The 17,688-nt window shown below is 57.8% G+C and overlaps 1 protein-coding gene across 1 annotated transcript in view; it reads right to left on the bottom strand.

The window, feature by feature from the left end:
* snx27 (sorting nexin family member 27) overlaps positions 1 to 12,762 on the bottom strand; it is a 20,361-nt gene extending 7,599 nt beyond the window's left edge. The window contains exons 1-7 of the mRNA XM_031890899.1: positions 12,421 to 12,762; positions 2,835 to 3,066; positions 2,558 to 2,750; positions 2,141 to 2,205; positions 1,955 to 2,059; positions 1,798 to 1,876; positions 1,242 to 1,405 (exon numbers count right to left, since the gene is read on the bottom strand). Coding sequence (XP_031746759.1) covers positions 1,242 to 1,405; positions 1,798 to 1,876; positions 1,955 to 2,059; positions 2,141 to 2,205; positions 2,558 to 2,750; positions 2,835 to 3,066; positions 12,421 to 12,686 — 1,104 coding nt within the window. The 5' untranslated portion in view covers positions 12,687 to 12,762. The remainder of the gene's footprint in view (positions 1 to 1,241; positions 1,406 to 1,797; positions 1,877 to 1,954; positions 2,060 to 2,140; positions 2,206 to 2,557; positions 2,751 to 2,834; positions 3,067 to 12,420) is intronic.
* Between the last annotated feature and the right edge of the window lie 4,926 nt (positions 12,763 to 17,688).

Raw genomic sequence — 17,688 nt, forward strand, 5'->3', positions numbered from 1 at the left:
CACACACACAGACAGACAGACAGACACACACAGATGCGCACACACACAGACGCACACACACACAGACGCACACACACACAGACGCACACACACCTCAAAGCCTTCATGTAGCCATTGCCTCACAGTAGCCGTGCCCCAATCAGCCCCATTAACTACACCACTTTCTCAACACAACCTCCATATTCCCATAATAACTACCACTTCCCTGCTCCCTTGAAAGAGAATCCATATACCCATCAGCCTCTCAAACCCAACTGCTTCAAGATGTGAAACTCCATGTTTGTATTAAACTGACAACTTCCCCAATCCCTGAACTGATACTCCATGTTTGACCATCCTTACAACTGCCCCCCCTCTTGCCCAACAAAGCCTCCATGCTTCCATCAGCTTATCTACTTCACTCCCTCAGCTGTGCCTCCATATTTACTTTAGCCTCCATTTCTGTCTCGCTCCCTGAGAGGCTCTCCATGTTCCCTTCAGCCTTGTGATTGCAGCACACTCACCTTGGCACCCATGTTCCCATCAGCCTACATCAGGGGCCCCAACCTTTCTTACTCAGGAGCCACAGTCACATGTAAAAAGACTTGTGGAGCAACACAAGCACCATAAAAGTTCATGGAGGAGCCAAATAAGGGCTGTGATTGGCTATTAGGGGCCTCTATGCACCCTATCAGCTTACAGGGGGCTTTATTTGGTACTAAATCTTGTTTTTATTCAACCAAAACTTGCCCCCAAGTCAGGAATTCAAAAATAACTCCCTGGTTTGGGGACATTGAGAGCAACATCCAAGGCTGGGGATCACTGGCCTACCTATTGGGGAGTTCCATCTCCCAGTAGACTGCCTTTTGAACTAAGCTTTAGCAGGAGATGAGTGGAACCCCAAACCTCCTCTAAGACCCTCAACAGGACTACTCTGAACTAAGCTTTAGGAGGAGATGAGTGGAACCCCAAACCTCCCCTAAGACCCTCAACAAGACTACTCTGAACTAAGTTCTGAGGAATCCCCAAGGCTACAACCATCAGCCCCTCCTTGATCCTACAACCACTACACAAGCTTAATGCCTTGTCTTGATAAGTCTTAAGAAGTCAATATGGCTCTCCTTCCAGCCCGGGAACTTCACTTTGTCCCTCAGCAAATCCACTGAACCCCATCTGACCACATAACTACCATCAGTTCATTGGGCCCCAAACCCCAATGCCAAGTCCCAATAAGACCCACTCTCCACACTTGCTTTGTTTACCTGGTGGAAGAAGAAAGAGACGGCCAAGTCATTGTCCTTCAGTAGAGCCTCTTCTGAGGTTGTGAAGAGCCATTTCCTGACAGTGAGGCAAGTCCCGGGAACGGCCGAGGTGTAGTTCTGTACATAGAGCTTGTGGGGGAACTCGTTGGGGGCCAACTTCCTGACTGAAGCCAAAGGACAGCAAGTTAAGCCACCTTGACCCTAGATGGCCAAGCACATAAAGCTTCCCACTGACTCAAACTGGCTCAGATCAAGTTTCGATTGGTCGCGAGGGAGTGTTAATCAAGTGAATAAATTGTTCCCCACCTGATCCAATCACCTGGTCACTGCCATTAGCCCACATCAGGGCCCGTAAGGGCTAATCTGGGCCAGTCAGTGGGCTCCAGAGAGGAATTACCCCCAGTGCAGCCAACATACCCCATTCCCCTAGTACTTGGCAGTGAGACTAGTTTTTCCGGTTGCTGTGTCTTTAAGTGGAAGGTTCTAGTCTCAGCAGAACCACAAAACCCAATACCCATTTCATGGTGCAAGAGCACCCCACCAAGAGCGCACTTACCAAAGGAGTGATTAATGACTTCGAAGAGTGCAAAGTAATTGGCTGTAATTCCGTCCATCCCAATCTTGGCGGTGAGGGCCTGTGGGAACAAGATGGAGTCGGCGAGTGTTCCCCGTTGGAGCTCGTGGAGGCCGCACACAGATGGGGGAAGCCTTACCTGGTACACCTGGTCCGTCGTACTATTCTTCTTGACCCTCACGGTTACCGTGGATTTGTCCGGTAAGGCGATTCGCAGCTCCACGTCAGATACCCCGTTGTAATTCTGCAACGGGGAAAAAAGATCAGCCTCCCTTTTCTGCAAGGTCAGCCCCCCCACCCCATAAACACAAACATCCCACTGTACCTCGTCGGACTCGGACAGGAACTCCTGCATGATGTCACTCTCCCCTATGACACGTATGGAGCACACTGCAAGGGAACACAAATGGGGATATGAGGTTGGATCTAGAACCTGTGAGTAGAACCCGGAGTGAGGACCTTCTCACTTGCATTTCGTATTGTTCTGCCAATCACCCAGTCCAATGCCAGTTTGGCCCACTCTCTAAGCAGGTGTCTGGCGATGAGATGCCACCCCTACCCCCCAGCGTGTAAGCCCCCATCCCTGAAGGTTCTAGGTTTTTTGGTGCACCAGACTCTCCTACACAATAACCCAATGATGGACTTGGTCTGGGGATGGTTCTGCACATCTGGGTCACTCCATCACCTCTCACTGTGCCAACCTATTCCCACCCCAAACACACCCCCCGGGTTCCACCCCCACCTTTTTCCAAATACTCCTCCAGGCCCCTCCGGCGCGCGTCCAGTTGCTGCTCCGATAGGGAGAATGGCCACTTCCCGGGCAGCCGGGGGAAGGTGAAGTTGGCAAACTCCCGTTTCAGGTTCTGGTTGAGGATGGCGAATTCCCGGTACCGCTTGGAGCAGAGCTGCCGGCCGGCCATGTACACGTTATACACCTGCAAGGAGCAGAAAAGGCCAATGTACCAAGTCCGCCATATTGCCGGGAGCGCCTGGTTGCCTAGCAACACGCCGGCACTTACCACAAACTTCTCCCCGTTCTGCTCCACGTGTTTGTAGGTGGGGATGGAGATGGGCACCGCCTGCTTCTCGGTGTAATCGTAGAACGACTGCCCGGAGGAGTCGTCGCTGGGATCCAGATTCTCCGCCTCGTGGGGCGGAACCGACAGGACCGTCAGAACCAGCTCCTTCTCCCCGGCCCGGATCAGATCCACGACTTGCTTGTGGGTGGCCCCTTCCACGTTCACCCCATTCCTGGGAGGAAGCAAATAAAATAGCTGGGTGCCGTGGCAACGGGAGGGAATGGGGCACCAACGAAGGCCTTTGGTACCATAAAGATCTCGGTGCCACCCCCCCCCCCAACTAAAGATTTGGGGACATTAAACAGAGGGTAAAGCACAGGGTTTATTGGGGTGAATGAAATGTACTTGGGGGAGACCCCAGAGACCCCCTATACTCTACTGTACAAGGAATAGGAATGGGGAAATGTACCCCTACAGGGGGCAGGAGGGGCCTCTCTCTCTCCTCGGCCCACTGACTGGCCCTCAGTCATTCTGGCCAATAAGTAACCAAGATCCAAGTTCTACTGGGTTAATATGTATATGGGCTAATCAGTAACAGAACCGCCGCACATACTGTGTCTCTTATGGGCCCAATAGCGGGGTCACTAGTAAGCACCAGAAATAGCCTAAACACTGGGGTCACCCCGCTATAGTTCAAGGGGTACCCAGGGCACAAATACACACTCACCCCAAATCCCCCCCTAACTGGCCTTCAGGCTGGGCCCCCTTAGCCCATAACAAGGTTACAGATATATAGAAACATTGGGGTAACAGTCACCCCGCTATAGTTCCAGGGGTACCCAGGGCACAAATAAGCACTCACCCCAAATCCCCCCCTAACTGGCCTTCAGGCTGGGCCCCCTTAGCCCATAACAAGGTTACAGATATATAGAAACATTGGGGGTAACAGTCACCCCGCTATAGTTCCAGGGGTACCCAGGGCACAAATAAGCACTCACCCCAAATCCCCCCCTAACTGGCCTTCAGGCTGGGCCCCCTTAGCCCATAACAAGGTTACAGATATATAGAAACATTGGGGTAACAGTCACCCCGCTATAGTTCCAGGGGTACCCAGGGCACAAGCACTCACCCCAAATCCCCCCCTAACTGGCCTTCAGGCTGGGCCCCCTTAGCCCATAACAAGGTTACAGATATATAGAAACATTGGGGTAACAGTCACCCCGCTATAGTTCCAGGGTACCCAGGGCACAAATAAGCACTCACCCCAAATCCCCCCCTAACTGGCCTTCAGGCTGGGCCCCCTTAGCCCATAACAAGGTTACAGATATATAGAAACATTGGGGTAACAGTCACCCCGCTATAGTTCCAGGGGTACCCAGGGCACAAGCACTCACCCCAAATCCCCCCCTAACTGGCCTTCAGGCTGGGCCCCCTTAGCCCATAACAAGGTTACAGATATATAGAAACATTGGGGTAACAGTCACCCCGCTATAGTTCCAGGGGTACCCAGGGCACAAGCACTCACCCCAAATCCCCCCCTAACTGGCCTTCAGGCTGGGCCCCCTTAGCCCATAACAAGGTTACAGATATATAGAAACATTGGGGTAACAGTCACCCCGCTATAGTTCCAGGGGTACCCAGGGCACAAATAAGCACTCACCCCAAATCCCCCCCTAACTGGCCTTCAGGCTGGGCCCCCTTAGCCCATAACAAGGTTACAGATATATAGAAACATTGGGGTAACAGTCACCCCCATATACACAGGTCCCTGAGGGAAGTGCACGAGGGGACAGGGCTGAGACACTTGTGCAAGAGGTGACACAATTCACATCCTTCCTGGGGGGGGGGGGGGGGGGGGGGGGGGGAGTTCCCTTATTGCTGCTGGGAGCCTCGGCCACTTGCTTTTCCCACTGAAGTCAAAGAGAAGTGGGATCAGGGCCCCAGTACTCCCCCCCCCAGGATACAAATATAAGCAGTGGCCCGGGGCCCAAAGCAGTGGCCCGGGGCCCCAGTACAGATATATAAGCAGTGGCCCCGGGGCCCCAGTACAGATATATAAGCCAGTGGCCCCGGGGCCCCAGTACAGATATATAAGCAGTGGCCCCGGGGCCCCAGTACAGATATATAAGCAGTGGCCCCGGGGCCCCAGTACAGATATATAAGCAGTGGCCCCGGGGCCCCAGTACAGATATATAAGCAGTGGCCCCGGGGCCCCAGTACAGATATATAAGCAGTGGCCCCGGGGCCCCAGTACAGATATATAAGCAGTGGCCCCGGGGCCCCAGTACAGATACATAAGCAGTGGCCCCGGGGCCCCATTACTACCCCCCCCAGGATACAGATATATAAGCAGTGGCCCCGGGCCCCAAAAAACCCAGTACTCCCCCCCCCCCCCCAGGATACAGATATATAAGCAGTGGCCCCGGGGCCCCAGTACTCCCCCCCCCCCCCCCCCAGGATACAGATATATAAGCAGTGGCCCCGGGGGCCCCAGTACTCCCCCCCCCCCCCCCCAGGATACAGATATATAAGCAGTGGCCCCGGGGCCCCAGTACCCCCCCCCCCCCCCAGGATACAGATATATAAGCAGTGCACCCGGGCCCAGTACAGATATATAACAGTGGCCCCGGGGCCCAGTACAGGATATTAGCCAGTGGCCCCGGGCCCCAGTACAGAATATCTAAGCAGTGGCCCGGGGCCAGTACAGATATATAAGCAGTGGCCCCGGGGGCCCCAGTACAGATATATAAGCAGTGGCCCGGGGCCCCAGTACAAGATATATAACAGTGGCCGGGCCAGTACAGATATACTAGTGCCCGGGCCCCAGTAACGATATATAAGCAGTGGCCCGGGGCCCATCAGATATAACTAAGCAGTGGCCCGGGGCCCCAGTACAGATACTATAAGCAGTGCCCCGGGCCCAGTACAGGATATTATAAGCAGTGGCCCGGGGCCAGTACCAGATATATTAAGCAGTGGCCCGCGGGCCCAGGTAACGATATAATAAGCAGTGGGCCCCGGGGCCCCAGTCACAGATTATAAGAGTGGCCCCGGGGCCCAGTACAGATATATATAGCAGTGCCCCGGGGCCCAGTCAGATATACCTACAGCAGTGGCCCCGGCGGCCCCCAGTACAGATATATAAGCAGTGGCCCCGGGGCCAGTAACAGATACCTACAGGCAGTGGCCCCGGGGCCCCATTACTACCCCCCCAGGATACCAGATATTAAGCGAGTGGCCCCGGGCCCCCAGTAAACTCACCCCCCCCCCCCCCAGGACACAGATATATAAGCAGTGGCCCGGGCCCGTCTCCCCCCCCCCCCCCGACGGATACAGATACCTACCCCTAAAGCAGTGGCCCCGGGGCCCCCAGTACTCCCCCCCCCCAGGATACAGATACTATCAGCTGGCCCCAGAGGCCCAGTACTCCCCCCCAGGATCAGTATATAAAGCCAGGTGCCCGGGGGCGCCCAGTAACAGATACATAGCGTGGCCCCGGGGCCCCAGTTATCCCCCCAGGATACGATATATAAGCAGTGGCCCCCGGCCCCAGTACAGATACATAAAGCAGTGGCCCCGGGGCCCCAGTAACTCCCCCCCAGGCATACAGATATATAAAGCAGTGCGGGCCCAGTACCCCCCCTCCCCCCAGGATACAGATATATGCTGTGGGCGGGGCCCCAGTACTCCCCCCCCCAGGATACGGATATATAAGCAGTGCCCTGGCCCATACTTCACTCCCACCCCCCCCAGGATACAGATATATAAGCTCATCGCGCCCGGGGCCCCTGTGACTCCCCCCCCCCACGCCGCATACCGGATAATCACTAAGCAGTGCCCCAGGGCCACAGTACTCCCCCCCCCCCCCCAGGATATCGATTTATATCAGCCAGTGGCCCCGGGGCCACCAGTACTCCCCCCAGGATACCAGATGTATAAGCAGTGCCCGGGGCCCAGTACTCCCCCCCCCCCGCCAGGATACAGATATATAAGCAGTGGCCGGGGCCATACTCCCCCCCCAGGAACAGATATAACTAAGCAGTGGCCGGGGCCCCAGACTACCCCCCAGGATACAGATATATAGCCCAGCTGGCCGGGCCCAGTACTCCCCCCCCCAGGATCAAGAACATATATACAGCAGTGGCCCCGGGGTCAGTACCCCCCCAGCGAACAACGATATAACTAAGCAGTGGCCCCGGGGCCCAGTAACTCCCCCCCCCAGGATACAGATATATAGCCCAGTGCCCCGGGGGCCCCCAGTATCCCCCCCCCCAGGATCAGTTATATAAGGCAGTGGCCCGGGGCCCCCAGTACTCCTCCCCCATGATCAGATATATAAGCAGTGGCCCGGGCCCGTACCCCCCCCCCAGGATACAGATATATAGCAGGTGGCCCCGGGGCCCCAGTACTCCCTCCCCCGATACAGATATTAAGCGGGCCCGGGGCCTCCAGTTCCCCCCCCCCCAGGAACAGATATATAGCATGGCCGCCGGCCGAGTACCCCCAGGATCAGATATATATCAGTGGCCCCGGGGCCTGTACTCCCACCCCCCCCCCCAGCCGCACCACTACCCGACCTCATCATACAGCCACGTGGCCCGGGGCCCCCCAGCTCACCCCCCCCCCCCCCCCCCCCCCACCCCCCGGATACAGATATATAAGCAGGGGCCCGGGGCCCCAGTACTCCCCCCCCAGGATACCCACCCAGACCCTCCACCTAACAGCCCCCCCCCAGCCATCGGCCCCCGGGGCCCCAAGTATACACCCACCCCCCCCCCCCGGACCCATCACCCCCACAGATACCATCATAAGGCAGTGGCCCCGGGGCCCCGTACTCCCCCCCCAGGAATACAGATATATACCCCCAGCAGTGGCCCGGGCCCCAGTATCCCCCCCCCCCAGCGATAAGATATAAAGCAGTGGCCCCCACCGGCGGCCATGTCCTCCCCCGCCCCCCCCCAGGATACAGAATATATAAGCAGTGGCCCGGGGCCCCATACTCCCCCCCCCCCCCTCCCGCCCCCCAGGATATCAGATAATAGAAGCAGTGGCCCCGGGGCCCAAGTACTCCCCCAGGATACAGATATATACAGCAGTGGCGCCCGGGGCCCCTGTAACTCCCACGCCAGGAACAGATATATAACGCCACGCCTGGCGCCCCCGGCGGCCCCCAGTACATCCCCCCCCCCCCCACCGGACTACCACGACCTCCATCACCTACACCGCCCAGTGCGGCCCCCCGGCGGCCCCAGTCCCCACTCCTCCCCCCCCCCCCCCCCCCCCACGGACTCCCCCACGCATAACAACTGTAAGCGTGGCCCGGGGCCCCAGTCCCCCCCCCCAGGATACAGATATAATAGAGCAGTGGCCCCAGTATACCCCCCAGGATACAGATATAAGCAGCCTCGGGCCCCCCCCCGGGCCCCAGTATTCCCCAGGAATCCAGATATATAAGCAGTGGCCCGGCCCAGTACCCCCCCCCCCCCCCCCAGCGCATCACAGTATATAGCATGGCCCCGGGCCCCAGTATTCCCCCCCCCCCCCCTTTCCAGGATAACAGATATATAAGCAGTGGCCCCGGGCCCCTGTACTCCCTCCCCCAGGATACAGATATATCAGCAGTGGCCCGGGCCCTGTACTCCCCCCCCCCCCCCCCCCACGCGATCCACAGAATATAAGCAGTGGCCCCGGGGCCCCAGTCACCCCCCCATCGCCCCCCAGGATAAAGATATATAGCAGTGGCCGGGGCCCAGTACCCCCCCCCCCCCCCCCCCCCCCCCACCCCCGCCCCCAGGATACAGATATATAACAGTGGGCCCCGGGCCCAGTACTCCCCCCTCAGGATACAGAATATATAAGCAGTGCCCGGGGCCCAGTACCCCCCCCCCCCCAACAACAACCACCACAAAAAACAAAAAACAACAAAAAACCACCACCACCCACCACCCCCACCACCACCCCCCCACCCACACCCGCAACCCCCCACACCCACCAACCCACCACCCCACCCCCCACCACCCAAACACAACAACCAACAAAATCACCACACACAAAAACAAAAAAAAAACAAAACAACACCAAAAACAACAAAAACACAAAAAAAAAAAACAAAAAAAACAAAAAAAAAAAAAACAAAAAAAAGGCCAGGATACAGTAATAAGCAGTGGCCCGGGGCCCAGTACTACCCCCCAGGATACAGAATAAATACTACCAACACAAAAACGCACAGAAATGGACCACCCGGGGCACCGCATCTCACAAAAACAAACCACACAACCAACCCGGATACAGATATATAAGCAGTGCCCGGGGCCCTCAGTACGCCCCCCCAAGGATACGATATATAAGCAGTGGCGGGCCCCATACTCCCCCCACAGCCGACTCCAGCAATATACCCTCAAGGCAGATGGCCCGACGGGATCCAGTAACCCTCCACCACCCGCCACCACCCCCACGATACAGATAATATACCATGCCAGTGCGCCCCCGCGCGCAACACCCCCACATACCACCCCCCCCCCCCGCAGGTACAGAATACTCACCCATCCCGCAGTGGCCCCGGGGCCCCAGTACTCCCCCCCCCCCCAGGATACAGATATATAAGCAGTGGCCCGGGGCCCCAGTACTCCCCCCCCCAGATACAGATATATAAGCAGTGGCCCCGGGGCCCCAGTACTCCCCCCCCCCCCGGATACAGATATATAAGCAGTGGCCGGGGCCTGTACTCCCCGCCCCCAGGATAAGATATATAAGCAGTGGCCCCGGGTCCCTGTACTCCCCGCCCCCAGGATACAGATATATAAGCAGTGGCCCCGGGGCCCAGTACTCCCCCCACCAGGATACAGATATATAAGCAGTGGCCCGGGGCCCCTGTACTCCCCCCCCCAGGATACAGATATATAAGCAGTGGCCCCGGGCCCCAGTACTCCCCCCCCCAGGATACAGATATATAAGCAGTGGGCCCGGGCCCCAGTTCCCCCCCCCCCCAGGATACAGATATATAAGCAGTGGCCCCGGGGCCCCAGTACCCCCCCCAGGATACAGATATATAAGCAGTGGCCCCAGTACTTCCCCCCAGGATACAGATATATAAGCAGTGGCCCGGGCCCCAGTACTCCCCCCCCCAGGATACAGATATATAAGCAGTGGCCCGGGGCCCCAGTACCCCCCCTCCCAGGATACAGATATATAAGCAGTGGCCCCGGGGCCCAGTATTCCCCCCCCCCCAGGATACAGATATATAAGCAGTGGCCCCGGGGCCCCTCTCCCCCCCCCCAGGATACAGATATATAAGCAGTGGCCCGGGCCCCTGGTCTCTCCCCCCCCCCAGGGATACAGATATATAAGCGTGGGCCCCGGGGCCCCAGTACCCCGCCCCCCCAGGATACAGATATATAAGCAGTGGCCCCGGGGCCCCAGTACCCCGCCCCCCCGGATACAGATATATAAGCAGTGCCCGGGGCCCCAGTACCCCCCCCCCAGGATACAGATATATAAGCAGTGGCCCGGGCCCAGTACCCCGCCCCCCGGATACAGATATATAAGCAGTGGCCCCGGGGCCCCAGTACTCCCCCCTCCAGGATACAGATATATAAGCAGTGCCCCGGGGCCCAGTACTCCCCCCCAGGATACAGATATATAAGCAGTGGCCCCGGGGCCCCAGTACTCCCCCCCCGATACAGATATATAAGCAGTGGCCCCGGGCCCCAGTACTCCCCCCCCCCCAGGATACAGATATATAAGCAGTGGGCCCGGGGCCCCAGTACTCCCCCCCCCAGGATACAGATATATAAGCAGTGGCCCCGGGGGGCCCCATTACACGGATATATACAAGGAGTGGCCCCGGGGCCCTCATTACACAGATATACAAGGAGTGGCCCCGGGGGCCCCATTACACAGATATATACAAGGAGTGGCCCCGGGGGGCCCCATTACACAGATATATAGAAGGAGTGGCCCGGGGGCCCCATTACACAGATATATAGAAGGAGTGGCCCCGGGGGGCCCATTACACAGATATATAGAAGGAGTGGCCCCGGGGGGCCCCATTACACAGATATATACAAGGATATTACACGGATAGAAGGAGTGGCCCCGGGGGCCCATTACACAGATATATACAAGGAGTGGCCCCGGGGCCCATTTACACGGATATATAGAAGGAGTGGGCCGGGGGCCCCATTACACAGAATATAGAAGGAGTGGCCCGGGGGCCCCATTACACAGATATATACAAGGAGTGGCCCCGGGGGGCCCCATTACACAGATATATAGAAGGAGTGGCGGGGGCCCCATTACACAGATATATAGAAGGAGTGGCCCGGGGGGCCCCATTACACAGATATATAGAAGGAGTGGCCGGGGGGCCCCCTTACACGGATATATAGAAGGAGTGGCCCCGGGGGCCCCATTACACGGATATATAGAAGGAGTGGCCCGGGGGCCCCAATTACACGGATATATAGAAGGAGTGGCCCGGGGGGCCCCATTACACGGATATATAGAAGGAGTGGCCCCTTGGGGGGCCCCATTACACGGATATATAGAAGGAGTGCCCCGGGGGCCGCCCCGGATTACACGGATATATAGAAGAGTGGCCCCGGGGGGCCCCATTACACAGATATACAAGGAGTGGGCCCCGGGGGGCCCCATTACACGGAATATATAGCAAGGAGTGGCCCCGGGGCGGCCCCATTACACGGATATATAGAAGGAGTGGCCCCGGGCGGCCCCATTACACGGATATATAGAAGGAGTGGCCCCGGGGGGGCGCCCCATTACACGGATATATAGAAGGAGTGGCCCCGGGGGGCCCCATTACACGGATATATAGAAGGAGTGGCCCCGGGGGGCCCCATTACACGGATATATAGAAGGAGTGGCCCCGGGGGGCCCCATTACACGGATATATACAAGGAGTGGCCCCGGGGGGCCCCATTACACGGATATATAGAAGGAGTGGCCCCGGGGGGCCCCATTACACGGATATATAGAAGGAGTGGCCCCGGGGGGCCCCATTACACAGATATATACAAGGAGTGGCCCCGGGGGGCCCCATTACACGGATATATAGAAGGAGTGGCCCCGGGGGGCCCCATTACACGAATATAGAAGGAGTGGCCCCGGGGGGCCCCATTACACGGATATATAGAAGGAGTGGCCCCGGGGGGCCCCATTACACGGATATATACAAGGAGTGGCCCCGGGGGGCCCCATTACACAGATATACAAGGAGTGGCCCCGGGGGGCCCCATTACACGGATATATAGAAGGAGTGGCCCCGGGGGGCCCCATTACACGGATATATAGAAGGAGTGGCCCCGGGGGGCCCCATTACACGGATATATAGAAGGAGTGGCCCCGGGGGGCCCCATTACACAGATATATACAAGGAGTGGCCCCGGGGGGCCCCATTACACGGATATATAGAAGGAGTGGCCCCGGGGGGCCCCATTACACGGATATATAGAAGGAGTGGCCCCGGGGGGCCCCATTACACGGATATATAGAAGGAGTGGCCCCGGGGGGCCCCATTACACGGATATATAGAAGCAGTGGGCCGCAGCCCCGGGGCCCCAGTACTCACACCTCCAGGATGCGGTCCCCCTTGCGGATCCCGGCTCGATCGGCGGCTCCCCCGGGTAGGACGGCGCTGACATGCTGGAGGGGCGCATAGAGTTCCCCGTTGATGCTGCGCAGTTGGCCGCCCTCACTGACCTGGCCGCGGACATTGAAGCCATAGCCGGACTCGGACTTGACTATCCGGACCACCCTGGGGCCCCCGACAGAGCCAAACCCTCCGCCCCCATTCCGCTGCCCAGAATGGATCCCATCCCCGTCCTCGTCCGCCATCTTTTCCACTGACCGGGAGGAGCAAGGCGGAGTCACGGGACCGGTGCGTCACCCGCGGGGAATGCCGGGAAATGCAGTCCGGAAAAGCTGTCAGGTCCCGGGAGCCGCCCCTCCGCAGCTGCAGCTAATCACAGAGCGCCTGTATCGAGATTGGCCAATCCAGAGGCGTGACGAAATAGTCGGTAGAGAATCGCGGCGCTGATAGGCTAGTTCTACTGCACGTGATAACAAATAAACCACCAATCGCAGTTAAGGAATCAGGGTTCATTCCTATATAGCGGTACGGGTAGAGATATCCAATCTTCGTTTCTGGTATCAAGCCTTCAGCCAACCAGAGGTGTGCCAGGACAACAGGCGGCCAATCAGAGGCAGAGTAGGTTTACCTCAGGGTTAAGGGCGTCTGGCTTACTGCCCCAGGCAACATGCTGACTGGTTACCATGGCTTACTGCCCCAGGCAACATGCTGACTGGTTACCATGGCTTACTGCCCCAGGCAACATGCTGACTGGTTACCATGGCTTACTGCCCCAGGCAACATGCTGACTGGTTACCATGGCTTACTGCCCCAGGCAACATGCTGGCTGGTTACCATGGGTTACTGCCCCAGGCAACATGCTGACTGGTTACCATGGCTTACTGCCCCAGGCAACATGCTGACTGGTTACCACTGCCCCAACTGCCCCAGGCAACATGCTGACTGGTTACCATGGCTTACTGCCCCAGGCAACATGCTGACTGGTTACCATGGCTTACTGCCCCAGGCAACATGCTGACTGGTTACCATGGTTACTGCCCCAGGCAACATGCTGACTGGTTACCACGGTTACTGCCCCAGGCAACATGCTGACTGGTTACCATGGCTTACTGCCCCAGGCAACATGCTGACTGGTTACCACTGGGTTACTGCCCCAGGCAACATGCTGACTGGTTACCATGGCTTACTGCCCCAGGCAACATGCTGACTGGTTACCATGGGTTACTGCCCCAGGCAACATGCTGACTGGGTTACCATGGCTTACTGCCCCAGGCAACATGCTGACTGGTTTACCATGGCTTACTTGCCCCAGGCAACATGCTGACTGGTTACCACTGGTTACTGCCCAGGCAACATGCTGACTGGTTACCATGGCTTACTGCCCCAGGCAACATGCTGACTGGTTACCATGGCTTACTGCCCCAGGCAACATGCTGACTGGTTACCATGGCTTACTGCCCCAGGCAACATGCTGACTGGTTACCATGGCTTACTGCCCCAGGCAACATGCTGACTGGTTACCATGGCTTACTGCCCAGGCAACATGCTGACTGGTTACCATGGCTTACTGCCCCAGGCAACATGCTGACTGGTTACCATGGCTTACTGCCCCAGGCAACATGCTGACTGGTTACCATGGCTTACTGCCCCAGGCAACCATGCTGACTGGTTACCATGGCTTACTCCCCAGGCAACATGCTGACTGGTTACCATGGCTTACTGCCCAGGCAACATGCTGACTGGTTACCATGGCTTACTGCCCCAGGCAACATGCTGACTGGTTACCATGGCTTACTGCCCCAGGCAACATGCTGACTGGTTACCATGGCTTACTGCCCCAGGCAACATGCTTGGTATTGATAAATGGGCCCTTTTGTGTTGGTTTGGGATCATACCAGCTGGGTGGCAACTCCTATGTGGGGCCCTTTGGTGACTGACATTAATACGAGGGCCCCATACAGTGCCCCCAGCCTTGCCCTTACCCTGCTATGGCGCTTACTGGGGTCACGAGCCCCCTTCCCTATATTTATTGCTGTTCTATTAAAGGAGAAATCAGGGGGGCAATAGGGAGTGCCCAGGGCAGTGCCGGGGGGGCAATAGGGAGTGCCCAGGGCAGTGCCGGGGGGGCAGTAGGGAGTGCCCAGGGCAGTGCCGGGGGGGCAATAGGAAGTGCCCAGGGCAGTGCCGGGGGGGCAATAGGAAGTGCCCAGGGCAGTGCCGGGGGGGCAATAGGGAGTGCCCAGGGCAGTGCCGGGGGGGCAATAGGGAGTGCCCAGGGCAGTGCCAGGGGGGCAATAGGAAGTGCCCAGGGCAGTGCCAGGGGGGCAATAGGGAGTGCCCAGGGCAGTGCCGGGGGGGCAATAGGAAGTGCCCAGGGGGGAAATAGGGAGTCCCCAGGGCAGTGCCAGGGGGGCAATAGGGAGTGCCCAGGGCAGTGCCGGGGGGGCAATAGGAAGTGCCCAGGGGGGAAATAGGGAGTCCCCAGGGCAGTGCCAGGGGGGCAATAGGGAGTGCCCAGGGCAGTGCCAGGGGGCCACACTTCCCTGCAGGCAGCCCAGTAAAATACCAGCCAATGGGCAACCCTAATTATAGTAGGTACTGAAAACCACAGATAATAAAAACTGAGACCAATTGCAAGTTGTTATAGAATATCGGCGACTACAGCATACTAAGAGTTAAATAAAGTTAGATAATACATATTCGTGAGCGGCAGCCAATAGGGAGCGGTAACAGAACTGCAGCTACCCACATGGTTTATTCCCTGCTGTCACGGAACCTCGGCCCGATAGAGACGGGATCTCAATGGGAACAGGTTGCCATGGGGACTGATTACTCACCCCAAAACCCATAGAGCTGACGCTTTATTTTTCCAGTGAGTGTAAATTCTCAGCTGGCCAGCAGGTGGCAGAAGAACCAAAGACACAGTTATGCCCAGTCAGTTGGGCTTTAACCTCCTATTGGCACAGAATGCCCATTATTAACCCCTGCCGGGCACTCTATTATCTCATGGGGTGGGGTATCCATCCCTTCGGGCACAGCCAATAAGCCTGGTTACTGCTCAGCTCTATTCCAGTTGCACAGAAACACAGGCTGGCAGGGAATTCTGGGAGTTGTAGTTTAGTAGTCCACTCCTAGCCATGGGTAGCTACCTGCTTTCATTATTAGCCAAGGAGGCATTGGGGATAATTATTTTTTTTGGGGGGGGGTGGCTCTTGGGGATCACTCATTTATTTATCACTAAGGGTGATAAATAAAGCAATAAATGCGCCTCCCTGTCAGCAGCCCCTGCCCCACATATTCCTGGGGGCAAATAGGGTGGAGCCACAGAGTGTTCCGCAGGGGGTGGAGCCTCACAAGAAGCTTTCAGTACTGATCACAGATATTGTAATTAATTTGTTAACAATAAAAAAATCTGGTCATTGAATGAGTCTGCTTCCTTGTTGCTGGGGGTTGCTGACCCTAGCAACCATACAGGATTGTAGGTTTATGATTTTTGTGTCCCTGTTTTTTTAAATAGTGACAGACACTAGATGTTTATTTCTCACCGTCTGGATAAAGTTTCCTCCATTCTTGCACCCAGTGAGTTAAATCTCCCAGCCCATGTGACCTAAAGGGGGGGGGGAGCCATGTGCTGGGTGTAGAACAGCCAATTATGTCTGGGTGTGTCTGGCCTCAGACTCAGGAATCCTGCCGGAGCATGCTCTGGGCTGCCTGCGCCGAAACATCCAGCCAGGGTTATTTACTTCTCTTCCCTGGTACTGGCACCCCTGCCCACCTTGGCACTGACACCCCTACAGGCACCCCTATCCACCCTGACACTGACACCCCTATCCACCCTGGTACCCCTATCCACCCTGGTACTGGCACCCCTACCCACCCTGGCACCCCTATCCACCCTGGCACTGGCACCCCTACAGGCACCCCTATCCACCCTGGCACTGGCACCCCTATCCACCCTGGTACCCCTATCCACCCTGGTACTGGCACCCCTACCCACCCTGGTACCCCTATCCACCCTGGCACTGGCACCCCTACAGGCACCCCTATCCACCCTGGCACTGACACCCCTATCCACCCTGGTACCCCTATCCACCCTGGTACTGGCACCCCTATTCACCCTGGTACCCCTATCCACCCTGGCACTGGCACCCCTACAGGCACCCCTATCCACCCTGACACTGACACCCCTATCCACCCTGGTACCCCTATCCACCCTGGTACTGGCACCCCTATTCACCCTGGTACCCCTATCCACCCTGGCACTGGCACCCCTACAGGCACCCCTATCCACCCTGGCACTGGCACCCCATCCACCCTGGCACTGGCACCCCTAGCCACCCTGGCACTGGCACCCCTGCCCACATTGGCACTGACACCCCTAGCCACCCTGCCACAGACACCCCTACCCACCCTGGCACTGCCACTCCTACAGGCACGCCTATCCACCATGGCACCGACACCCCTACCCACCCTGGCACTGCCACTCCTACAGGCACCCCTACCCACCCTGGCACTGCCACTCCTACAGGCACCCCTATCCACCCTGGCACAGACACCCCTACCCACCCTGGCACTGCCACTCCTACAGGCACCCCTATCCACCCTGGCACAGACACCCCTACCCACCCTGGCACTGCCACTCCTACCCACCCTGGCACTGCCACTCCTACGGGCACCCCTATCCACCCTGGCACTGAGACCCCTACGGGCACCCCTATCCACCCTGGCACTGAGACCCCTACGGGCACCCCTATCCACCCTGGCACTGAGACCCCTACGGGCACCCCTATCCACCCTGGCACTGAGACCCCTACGGGCACCCCTATCCACCCTGGCACTGAGACCCCTACGGGCACCCCTATCCACCCTGGCACTGAGACCCCTACGGGCACCCCTCTCCACCCTGGCACTGAGACCCCTACGGGCACCCCTCTCCACCCTGGCACTGAGACCCCTATGGGCACCCCTGCCCACCCCTATCCACCCTGGCACTGAGACCCCTATGGGCACCCCTGCCCACCCTGGCACTGAATCTGTATTTATACCCCATGTCTGTAGGGGGCAAGAGCCTCTCCATCTGCTGCTGAACTGAAACTCCCACCATTCACCCCTGGCTTATTTGTTTGTATTAGCGGGACATACCATTCCGATTCCTGTAGGTCAGGGCCACCCCTGGGGATTTATTGGTATAACCCTGGCACATTAAAAACCACAAAAATGCAAAGAGCAATTAAGCAGAGCGGCACC

This window comes from Xenopus tropicalis, chromosome 8, assembly GCF_000004195.4.
Source record: "Xenopus tropicalis strain Nigerian chromosome 8, UCB_Xtro_10.0, whole genome shotgun sequence".
In the NCBI taxonomy this organism is placed as follows: domain Eukaryota; kingdom Metazoa; phylum Chordata; class Amphibia; order Anura; family Pipidae; genus Xenopus; species Xenopus tropicalis.